General features: G+C 44.8%; 1 protein-coding gene across 1 annotated transcript in view; it reads left to right on the forward strand.

Moving 5' to 3' along the window:
* The window catches only part of CNOT11 (CCR4-NOT transcription complex subunit 11), an 844,502-nt gene that overhangs the window by 620,389 nt on the left and 211,358 nt on the right, over positions 1–12,755 (forward strand). The window contains exon 9 of the mRNA XM_044071126.1: positions 11,245–11,271. Coding sequence (XP_043927061.1) covers positions 11,245–11,271 — 27 coding nt within the window. The remainder of the gene's footprint in view (positions 1–11,244; positions 11,272–12,755) is intronic.

Here is a 12,755-nt window from a genome sequence, read left to right on the forward strand (position 1 = left end):
ATCTGAGGTCCAAACCCGATGACGAAGCCTCTTCTAGGCCAGTTGCCGGTTCGCTGGTTCTCAGTGAGGCACTTTCGCAGCCCCTGACACCCGCTACCTCAGAGCCACAGGCTGCAACTGACAGCCACGTGGAGACACCGAGGCCTGTGGAAACTCGAGGTATTGGGCCTACGGAAATTATTCCCTCAGATGGGTCCGGAGCCGCTGAGCAGGCATCGGCTTCTGAGGGTGTTTTCAGACCTTCACAGCTTACAATTAAGCCCATTACAGCAGCCAAGGCAAAGTCAAAGACTCCATTAAAGACAAGGAAACAAGTACAGTATTCTCCTGAACAGTCATCCATGCCAAAGAAACAGATGCTTAAAATGGCCGAAGACCTAATTACCTTAATCAGGGGTTCCCATCCCCCTCCTGACAAAAGGCCTAGGCAAGACACTGACTATGATTCCTCTGAACAGGTTTCTATTTCCTCTGATTCCTCTTATGATCAGGGATATTCTCTTCCTCCCTATGAGGACTCTGATGCAGAAGAGTCTATACCTTCAGCCTCTCTGCCTGAGGATTATTCTTTTGGGGGAAACCCTGCACACCATGAGGAAGCATTTCCATTGGGAGAGCCAGGATTACTCGGAATCCAAGAAAAGGCTCAGAGACTTCCTTTTATTGCCACAGCACAGGCCCCTGGCTATCCCCCCTGTGTTGGATATTGTTGATGATGTTTTCTCTGAATCCAGTCTGTCTCCAGATTCTTTATCCCCCCTGCATCAGTCAAGCCAGACAGGTACTACAGGGTCCCTGACTCTCATAAATTTCTTTACAAAAATCCCACTGCAGACCAGGAAACTATTTCCCAGGGTCCTAAAGGGGTTAAGGCTTCCACTGCTAAAAATTGGACAGATGTGGGGAAAAAGTTTACACTTCTGCAACTTTAGCTGTAAGGGCTTTAAATTGCCAGTTTCACATGCTTAAATATCAACAGTACCTCACTCATGTCATTATTAAAACAGAAAATGGTTTCAAATTCAGACAGTCCTGACGGTAAGGAAATTCAGGATTTATTGCATGTGGTTGAACAAGTGGGAAAGCATACTTTGCAATGCGGTTTTGATTCATTAGAGGCTTCTTGTAGAGCCGCAGTTACAGGCTCTGTTATTCGAAGGCATGCTTTGTTGATAGAACAAAGTTTACCTGACCATGTTAAAGTAAAATTATTGGATGCCCCTCTACAGCATGATGCTTTGGTGTTAAGGCAGAAGAGGTGTTAAAGAAAATGGAGGATAAAGCAAAATCAATGCAGACAGTAAAGGATTTCTTACAGGTTCAACCACCTAGATTTAGCAGAAACTGGCCTTCAAAAAATTGGTCCTTTCCAGTGTCAGACAGACCACAAAGAGGCAGATACAGATGCCCAAGAGGCAGATCTCAGCCCCAAGGCTCCTACAGACCTAAACAATGGGGTGCTTCAGCCCCCAAAGGAGGAGAAGACAAATCACAGCCTTATAGGAAACAGTCCCAATGACTTCCCTCTACATATGCCAAGGGCTTACCTTTTGGCAGCACCCCTAGGGGGAAAGCTAGCACTTTTCTCAAAAATTTGGCACATAATCATCCAAGACAAATGGGTACTGAATATTGTTTCTCAGGGTTACAGGTTCCACTTTCACACGCTTCCAAAATCAAAAGGTATGCCAGACCGGCCACAAAACCAATGGGCAGAGGCACAAAAACAGATTGCTGCTCTTATGGACATGGAATCTATTCAGAGAGTTCCTCAGCAAGAACAGGGACAAGGATTTTACTCAAGACTTTTCTTAGTACCCAGAAAGGACAAGCCTGGAGATCAGTACTGGACCTGTCAATCCTAAATACTTTCCTGGATGTTAAAAGATTCAAAATGTTAACACTACAGCAACTTCTGCCCATGCTGGGCAAGAAGGCTTGGCTAGCCACCTTGGACTTCAAGGAGGCATACCTGCATGTCCCAATCAGACAATCATACAGAAGATACCTCAGATTCATAGCAGGCTGAATGCATTACCAATTCTCTGCACTGCCCTTTGGCTTATCTACTGCGCCCAGGGTCTTCACAAAATGCCTGGCACCAGTAATTGCATTCTGCAGACAAAAAGGAATTCAAATATATCCCTACTTGGACAATCTCCCTTATTCAAGCAGAGAGCAAGGACATTCTTCTGAAGCATCTGGCATTTGTAAAAGGATTACTAATTTGCCTAGGGTACACAGTAAACGAAAAGAAATCAAAACTAGTGCCCTCTCAAGAGATATTCCTGGGTGCAAGCTTAAATACATCTGCCCAGATGGCTTATCTCACGCCAGACAAACAAAGGCAACTGACTCGTTACTTTCAAATGATGGCAACAAAAACCCAGCTCCCTGCAAGAAAAATTCTGCAGGCCCTGGACTACATGGCATCCTGCATTCTAATTCCATATGCCAAACTGCATACGAGGAAACTACAATGGTACCTGAAAAGTGTTTGGACTCAGCATTGTCACAGCCTAGAGAAAATCATAACTTTAATTCCCTGCCTACAACAGGAGTTTCGATGGTGGTCCCAGGCCTGTTGCCACAACAAGGGACAGCCTTTCACTTTACCCACAGCCAGGCAGATAGTAACAATGGATGCATCGGATTATGCCTGGGGGGCACACATGGCAGGAAAATGTATTCAGGGCACGTGGGCCAAGGAACAAATGCATCTTCACATCAATCAAAAAGAGATGCTACCTGTACAGAATGCCCTGACAGCTTTCAAGGACCTTCTCCATCCAGGACAACTTATAATAAAGATGGACAATACCACTGTTATGTGGTACATAAACAAGCAAGGGGGCACACATTCCTACCCCCTATGCAGACAAGCCATGACTTCGTGGAACACAGCACTGACCTATCAAGTACATCTGCAGGCACAATTCCTACCAGGAACAAAAAATACACTGGCAGACGAACTAAGCAGAAATCTCATGGATCCTCACGAATGGAAACTAAATCCACAAGTGTTCAAAGTGATAACGAGGAAGTGGGGATGCCCAGACATGGATCTATTTGCCTCCCCTCACAATTACCAAATACAGAAATTCTGCACAAGAATTTATCACTCTCAAGCATGAAAAGTGGATGCTCTATCATTCAGCTGGAAAGGCCTGACAGTCTATGCCTTCCCTCCGATGCCTCTTATTACCAAGGTGCTCCTAAGTCAGACAAGAAAGGCCAAAAATGATCCTGATTGCCCCAGACTTGGCCACGCCAGCACTGGTACCCAATCCTAAAGAGCTTGTCTCAAGGTCCAGCTTGGCTTCTACCTCAAATTCATCATCATCTGACTCAACAAGACAATCAGATTCTGCACAGTCAACTCAGAACCTTAAATCTGGCAGCATGGCAGATAATGTAGCCACTCAGACTGCTCCTCTCTCTAAAGCTGTTATGATGTCATTTTAGAAGCCAGGAGGCCCAGCACTAGGAAATCTTGCGCAGAAAAATGGAAGAAATTCTGTGCTTGGAACCAGGCACAAGGGCTCAACCCACTTGTCCCAAATATACCTCAGATTTTACAGTATCTAACTGAGATGCTGGACAAAGGCCTATCTTTCTCATCAATTAAAATCCATGCATCTGCCATTTCAGCTCATTACAATACGGAACCTCCAATTTTTTCACATCCTCTACTACGACAGTACCTCAGAGGGGCAAAAAATATAAGACCCCCAAGCAGGACACCAGTACCAACTTGGGATCTCAATTTTGTTTTGGAAAAACTCACACTGCCTCCTTTTGAACCAGCCAGCACAGCTGATCTAAAATTCTTATCATGGAAAACTGCTCTGCTCCTAGCAATAACTTCAGCAAGAAGAGTCTCAAGAGTTACAGGCATTAATGGCTGTGGAACCTTTCATCATTTTTCATCAGGACAGGGTTTCTCTTAGGACAAACCCAACATTCATGCCAAAAGTGGTCTCCAATGTGGCCTTGAACCAAACCATTCATTTACCAACCTTCCACCCAAATCCCCAGAATAAAGGGGAAAGACTTCTGCACGCTTTGGATATACACAGACAACTACGATTCTACTTGGACAAAACAAAAGCTTTCAGAAAATCTGAGCAACTGTTTGTAGCTTATGCTGCAGGATCACAAGGAAAGCCTATTACAGAGCATCTAATTTCAAAATGGATAGGACACTGCATCCACTTCTGTTATGCACAACATGGCAAATCAGTGCCTAAGGGCATTAGGCCACATTCTACCAGAGCAGCAGCCACTTCAGCTTTTATCAGAGGAGTACCAACCAAAGGCATTTCAGAAGCTGCAACCTGGAGCTCAGTGCACACTTTCACCAAGCACTACCACTTACCTCTCTACTCTAAATCCAGAGCAGGCTTTGCCACTGCAGTTCTGCAGGGCCTGGTAGCCTCTCCAAATACAATTTAGACCCAGCCGTCCAACCTCAGCTTTGGGATTCTTCCCAAGTGTAATGACTGCAACAGTGAAACACGATGAACATAGTACAGTTGTGTACCTACCATAAATGTAGATGTTCGAGTGTATTCACTGTTGCAGTCCAGGTTACCCACCCACCATCCCCCTTTTCATTGCTGGAACTTTTATGTACTTCTCAATTCTATACAAACTATGTGGTGTATTTGCTTGTAGATGAATGAAATGTTTATAATAATATATGCTTGTTTTTTGGCATAATTTTATCTTTCCAGCCTTCCTATCTGGGGGCACCTGACATCTGGGGCAAGAAAAACTGAAGAAAATGGCGTTGGTCGCATCTTTTATACCCCTGGCACACAGACGTCAGAGAAGAGGCGACAGCAACCGATGCCGGACCAAGACTTTGGAACTTGGGCAGACTGCGGGTCACCTGCCAGCAGGATAACCCAAGTGTAATGACTGCAACAGTGAATACACTCGAACATCTACATTTATGGTAGGTACACAACTGTACTTTCTGCAGCCTTTTTAAAGGGTGTCCCTACTAAAGACAGCTTGGAGGCTGCCCCATGGTCTTCTGTTCACCCTTTCACAGGCATTCTAATTTGCCTTTGTTTTCTAGAGCCAGGGCAGGGTTTGCCACTGCTGTTCTGCAGGGCATTATCTCCAATCCTTGATTCTGTTGGTTCCTCCTTCCTTTTCTCTGGGCTTTGGTAATCATCCCATTGGTTAGGACTGCAACAGTGAAACACGAACATTGTAAAGTTGTGCACACTTACCATAAATGTAGATGTTCGAGTGTATTCACTGTTGCAGTCCTGGTCTCCCTCCCTCCTTCCCCCTTTTTGGTCCTCTCCTGTTCTCTTTTCCTAAGGTACAGGCTAAATTTGGTGGTATTTGCCAAAATTGCTTTTGGTTTAAGCCTTGTTTTCTGGGGGCTTCTGACTGTTGTGGCAAGAAAGACTGAAGAAGTGATGTCGACTGCCTCCCTTTGTATCGGATGTCCTGACATCCTTTACAACCAACATCATATTTACTTACCTTTGGTATTCTGGCCGATCGAGGGCTACCGGGAGCCGGATAACCCATTGGTTAGGACTGCAACAGTGAATACACTCGAACATCTACATTTATGGCAAGTGTACACAACTGTACTATCTAGCACCCAAAATCACCTACAGGTCACCAGATTTAACAATGAGGTGGGAAAATCTACAGCCACTCTATCTCTAAACTCAAACTCCCTTCCTGCCCACTTAACATCCAACAAACTCCATCACTCAGTTTAAAAAAAACTCATTTCATGAAGAACAGGCTTTGCTCCTGTCTCACCCCTGGATAACACTCTAGTTAGTATATAGCTAATCTGTCTGCACCACACTAAAATGTTACCTTCCCAGCCTACCCTTAGTCCTAATATTACTACAGGATAGGAACTGCTTTCTGGCATGTTAAGAGAGCTTTACTAACTGCTTATCCATTCGTCTAGTAGCTACTGTAATGAATTCCATGTATTGCTCCTCATAATTATGAATGTTTTTACACTGTCGTACGTATTGCTGTCATAATTGCTCAGAGTGTGTACAGTATGTGTCACTTAGTTTCACAATGTTAGTCTGCCTGTAATGAATGTCACAAGTAATGTCTTTTAATGTTAAAAATTAATGTAACTGGAGCTTTTCTCCCCGGGCCTCCACTGAAAATGGACCTGTATCCAGTATCTCCTGGTTTAACAAATGTAAAATAAAATAAATAAAAATAAAAATATTTAAACCATGGGTTTTGAGTGTAAGACTGTTCTGTGGAAGTCCCGATGAGATGAAAGTGCTTAATATTTTTTTTTAATAAATACAGCTATTTTTCGTATTAATATTTGATTTGGTCTTATTCTGACTGGTGGCTTATTAGTAATCCAGAATTTGCTTTTCCATCTTGTGCTGCCTGGAGCTACATGTGCCTTTAGTTATGGTTATTGATTTTTGTGGTCGCACGGTATAGACACCTGTGTTTGAGTTTCTTGAAATATCTGTGATTTGCTGTGTCTGGCTCACATTATCAGTATTCTGCATTACCCTTTTAGCTGTCTGCTGTGTCTTGAGTATTCCTGAATTGCCTGGCTCCACTGGTTGCTTACAGTAGGAACTAAGTCATCCACATTTTACCTTATTTAAACAATCGTCAGAATTGTGCTGTTCCCCGATGTTTGGAATCATTAGACAAGATGTTGGCCATTCTAGCTTACCTTGGCTTTCAGTTAAACCTACAAAACTCCTGTTTCACACCCTGTGAAAAAATAATTTTCCTGAGATGTATGATAGACATTGAAAAAACTTTGACCATTCTATCACAAGACAAAGACCTGACTCATCAGAACATTTTTAGGGATTTCCGTCTTCAAGAAGCTGCCTCCACAAGAGAGTTTCTCAAAATTCTAGACCTCATGGCATCAAGTGATCATCATGATACCACTAGCCACACTCCGTCCGGATAAGATACAGTATTAGAAAAATGTTGATCCCAGCAGCTCCATCCCTTAGAGTTCCAAGTACCAGTGATGGAATCTAAGAAGCAAGAGTTACAGTGGTAGAGGGATCAGATGTCTCTCAATCCAGGCCTACCTGTCTACCTCCAGACCACAGTTCATTCAGTCCAGATGGACTTGCCAGATTTTGCACAGGGAACGGTATCCAGGGGATTCAAGTGCAAGGCAAATAGGATCCTTTGGATGCTCCAAAGCACATGAATGACAAAGAAATTAGTGTGATTCAGACCTTAACATTTCTTTGCAACTTGTAGTCTCCAGGTCCTGTATAAGTGGTTTCCACCAAGACCACAGTCATATGGCATCTAATTGAACAAGGGGTACTAGGTCATTACTGTCTTTGCCAGTTGGCAGTGATGGCCTGGGAGCTAGCCTTACAGTATTCCCTGAATCTTCAGGCCTTACACATTCCATCCGAGCAAAACATGGTGGCAGACAGACTAAGCAGATCCCAGACGGACCCTCATGGGTGGAAACTTAGAATAGAGGTCTTCCAGGGTTTGGTCTAGATGTGGGGAACGCCTCAAATAGGTCTGTTCACGTCCCTTCAAAACAGAAGTAAAACTTCTGCTCAAGACATCCTTACCACCTTGCTTGGAGAACATACACATTCTTGTTCCCTTGGATGGGAATTTTACTTTATGCATTCCACCCTTTCGACTGATACTCAAGGTACTTTTTGAAGATTCAGAAAGAATTACCAAAGGTCATTGTGGTGATCCCCTTTTGACCCAGGCAAATCTGGTCTCCCTTGTAATGGAATTGGCCAAGGGCAATTACCACAAACTTCCTCACACTGTACATCTGCTCAGACTGTGTCAGGGATGGCTACTGTACCCTAGCTTAGAGCAATTGAAACTGACAGCCTGGGTGATTCTGTTTTAATACCTTTTAGATCTTTGTTGCATGAAGATGTGCAGCAGGTATTGAAGGAGGCAAGAAAACCTTTACAAGTGGAAGAGGTTTTCTAGGTGGTGCCTAGCTCCATAACAGATGACCCAGTATGGTGCCTGCCCTCTGGTTTTAATGTAGTTGTGCAAGCTACTCAAGGATGGCTTGTCTTAAGCATCTATCCGAGCTGCGTCTGAAATTTCAAACCAAATATCTAAGTGCGCACCTTGTAGCCATCTCAGATGGTCTGCTTATGGCTCCCCCTCTTTGTCCCTTTTTGTGGTTAAACAGTTTATTAAAGCAGTGTTGTACTTGAGATCTCTCTGAAAAGTAAATCCCTCCTGCTTGGGATCTCAACTTTGTTCTTGAAAAATTAACCTTATTTCTGTTTGAACTGGCCTTTTAGGCTAGGTTAAAGTTCGTCACGTGGCAAACTGTTCTGTGTATTGATTTGACATCTGCAAGGTAATCTCACATAGTGGCAAAATTTATGAGAGTTTCCTCAAGAACAGGGTTATTTTACGTACTATTCCATCTTTCATGCTAAACGTTGTTTCTGAATTTAACTTGAATAGGTCAGATGTACTTCGTTTCACTGTTGCAGTCATCACATTTGGGTTATCCTGCCAGGGTAGCCCTCAGTTGGCCCGAATACCAGAGGCTTAGTATTTCTGCGTCTGTTGCTGTCGCTTCAGGACTGACGTCAGGTCAGTAGTAATAAAGTAAGGCAGTTGACGCCATTACATCAGTCTTTCTTGCCGAGGAGCCCGAAGCAGAAGCAGTTCGCACAACTGCCGGATAGGCCGCTAGTTGAGTTTTATTTTCGGAATTGAAGATGAAGTCTTCTAAAACTAAGTACCCCATTGGGGATCCTTCTTTCTTGCTCTAACCGATGTCAGAAAAAGTTGACAATTGTCTCGCCTGTGGAAAGCAAATACTACACAGAGACTTTCATTCTTACTGCATCACTTGCTTAGGCCCAGACCACGACGTCCTCCGCTGTCGCTTTTGTGCTTTGTTCAACACCAGAACTATACATCGTCGGGCCCTTATTGTAGCTAGATATTTTCGCTCTCAGTCCTTGATTTCCGATATGGCTACGGCAAGCCATCCAACATCAGATCTTCCAAAAAAACATAAGGATAAAGATAGAGACAGACCGCACAGGTCCAAACTTACAGACAACGCTTCCATTAAGCTAGTCATCAGTTCTCCAGTCCTCAGTGAGGCATTTTCACAGTCCCTGATACCCATGTCTGTGGATTCGCAGGCAGCTACTGAGACCCTTTCAGAGTCCGGTATGCCACAAAACTCTTTGACTAAGGATCCTGCGGTTGTCTCTATCTTGGATGGTTCCAGAGCCTGTTGAACAGGCACCGGCTTCTGAGGAAGTACTTCGCACTACTGATTCTCGTCATAGACTACTACTTTCGTGTCTACTGTTCTCTACCGAGTTTCTAAGGCCTGGGGTACGAACCACACCCAAGAAACTGACGACTCCATCTGAGGCACCTGCTTCCTTGCCTCAGTCTCAAATGCTTAAAATGGCAGAAGACCTTATAATGTTGATCAGGGGAAGCCAAGCTACCCCTTCCAAAAGAAAGAGAGATCTCTCCCCAGTAGTTTTATCTGAACAGGAGTCCGATGACTCTTATGCCTCTGAATATGAAGACACACAACCCCTCTCTGCTTATGAGGATTTTGATGCAGAGGAATCCATTCCTTCAGCCTCTCCACCTGAGGATTTTTCCTTTGGAGAAACCCTTCATACTTTAAGGGAGCATATCCAATGGGAATGTCAGGACTACCCTCAGTCAAAAAAGAGACTCAGGGAATTTTTAGATCTTTCACAGCACAGACCCTTGGCCATTCCTCCTGTCCTCTGTGTTGTGGATGATGTTTTCATGGAATCTAGTTTAACTCCTGACACCCTCCCTCCCACTCCCAGGAAACCTGACAGGTATTAGAGTCCCTGACTCGCACAAACTTCTTTTCAGAAATTCTACTGCCGACCCTGATATCTCCCAAGGGCCTAAAGGAATTAAAGCAACTTCTGCTAAGAATCTCTCACCCCTCAGATAGGGATTCCCGAGCTTTAAACAGATGGGGTAAAAAGTATACACCTCTGCTGCTCTTGCTATTAGAGCACTAAATTGTCAGTTATACTAAAATTCCAGCAGCGTACCATGGAACTCCTCAACCAAAAAATATCAACTTTTCCTGGTTGTGCAGAAAATAGAGTTGAAAGATTTAATGCATTCTGCAAGTCAAGTAACTAAGCACACTTTATACTGTGGTTTTGATGCCCTAGAAACATCTTGCAGGGCAGCAGTCACTGGTTCTGTACTTAGAAGGCATGCTTGGCTTAGGGAACAGACATTGCCAGACCATGTCAAATCTAAACTACTGGATGCAGCCTTGCACAAAGACAACTTATTTGGCACCAAGGTAGAGGAGGTCTTAAAAAAGGAACAAAAAGCTAAATCTATGCAGATGGTTAAGGATTTCCTGCAGGTCCAGCCGGCATTGCCCCTCCAAACACTGGTCCTTTCCTGCCCCCTCCAGGTCAGTTCAGCCCAGGCCCTGGGGAAGCAGACCCCCCCAGACATCAGCCACAGGGGATGCAGAAATCAAAGCAATGGAGTACCTCCACTTCTAAACCAGGGAGTGCAAAGCCACCCCCTCATGGTAAGAACTCACAATGACTTTCCACTTCCACCCCCCTCCCTCTGCCCACCTGCACTTGCCCCTGGGAGGAGAACTCTCCTTCCACGCAAGCACCTGGGCCACCATTACCAACAACCACTGGGTCCTCAACATAGTGTCCCAGGGATACACATTTTCTTTCCACACACTACCAACCCCAAAAAGGTTCCCAGATCTACCTCCAAACCAGTGGGCAGAGGTCAGAAAGCACGCCCTTTACCTGCTGTCTTTGAGGGCAATAGAACACGTTCCTGCAGAACAGATAGGCCAAGGTTTCTACTCCAGGCTCTTCCTGATACCCAGAAAAGAGGGTGCCTGGCACCCCATCCTTGATTTATCCATTCTAAACACCTTCCTGGTGATACCAAAATTCAAAATGCTCACCCTTCAGCAATTACTACCTATGCTGTCCAAGGATGCCTGGCTACCCACCCTAGACCTAAAAGAGGCCTACTTGTATATCCCAATCAGGGAATTATGCAGGAAATATCTACGTTTCAGGTCAGGATTTATGCGCTTTCCTTTGGCTTATCTACTGCTCCCACAGTTTTCAAAAAATGCCTGGCTCTCACTATTGCTTTTTGCAGGCAAAGAAATATTCAAATTTACCCATACGTGGACTGCCTAATTCAGGCAGACAGGAAAAGCTGCTCAAGTACATGGCCTTTGTAAAGGACCTACTGAACTCCCTAGGGTACACCATTAAAGAAAAGAAATCCAAACTAGTACCCACCCAAAAAATTATATTGTTGGGAGCAAGCCTGGACGCAGCATCCCAGATGACATTCCTTACACCAGAAAAGCAAACTTAACTGACAGCCTGTTTCTCTCAACTAGCCGTCGGTCCCTAGTTATTTGCAAGGAAAATCCTGGAAGCTGTGGGGTTCATGGCATCTTGCATTCTACTCATTCCATATGCCAGACTGCATATGAGGAAACTTCAGTGGTACCTAAAAACAGAAGTTGGTGTCAACACTCTCAAGACCTGGCAACTCTTATACCAATGATACCTCGTCTAAGGAAAGATTTCCTTTGGTGGGTAGTAACATACTACCACAACAAGGGACTACCATTTTCACCACCCCATGCCACCCAAACCCTCACCACAGACTCATCAGACTATGTCTGGGGTGCACACCTGAACGGCAGTTGCACACAGGGCCAATGGAACCCACATGAAATACATCTGCACATCAACCAAAAAGAGATGTTAGCCTTCCAGCACGCATTGACAGCTTTCAGACCCCTGGGTCTCTACTGATCAAAACAGACAACAGGGAGGGACTCACTCCTACCCGCTATGCAGGCTCACCATGACCATTTGGCACACACCCTCAACCGTGGAACTACACCTGTTAGAGCAATTTCTGCCAGGCTCTCTAAACTCTCTGGCAGACAACTTAAGCAGAAATCTTCTGGACCCACACGAGTGGCAGCTAAACCAAAGAACCTTCACCCTTATAACTCAGAAATGGGGCACCCCGAAGGTAGACGACCTCTTTGCTTCCCACTCCAACCATCAGCTCAGCAAGTTCTGCACCAGGGAGCCTCACTGCAGGGCCTGGAAAGTGGATGCTCTTATCTTTCCAGTGGGTCAACCTCTGTCTATTCATTTCCCCCACTACCTCTCATTGCTAAGGTACTGCTCAAAATAAAGAAGGAAAAACCAAGGGCAATCCTGATTGCCCCAGACCGGCCACGCCAGCACTGGTACCCACTGCTGCACAGTCTGTTCTCTCTGCAACCATGGCATCTCCCTCAAGTCCCAACACTCCTGACCCAGAGGGAAGGAGAATTCATGCATCCCCAATTGCAGACCCTCAGTTCGGCAGCCTGGCTTATTCCCTGACCACTGTACAAGCTGCCAATCTCTGTAAACAATTCTAGATATTGTATGTGAGACCAAACGCCCTAGCACTAGAAAGTCTTATGCTGACAAATGGAAAAGGTTCTGCACCTGGATCCAGGCTAAGGGAGCCGATATGGTACAACCTTCCCTACCTCTCATCCTGGATTACCTAGCTGACCTACTTGCACAGTGGTCTATCCTTTCCTCTATTAAAAGTCATGCCTCTGCTATCTCTGTGCATTTCAGCACTGAACAACCTCTTTTCTCACACCCTCTCATCAAACAGCTCCTCAGCAGGGCTAG

This window comes from Protopterus annectens, chromosome 5.part0 (assembly GCF_019279795.1).
Source record: "Protopterus annectens isolate FY-2018-M chromosome 5.part0, PAN1.0, whole genome shotgun sequence".
In the NCBI taxonomy this organism is placed as follows: domain Eukaryota; kingdom Metazoa; phylum Chordata; order Ceratodontiformes; family Protopteridae; genus Protopterus; species Protopterus annectens.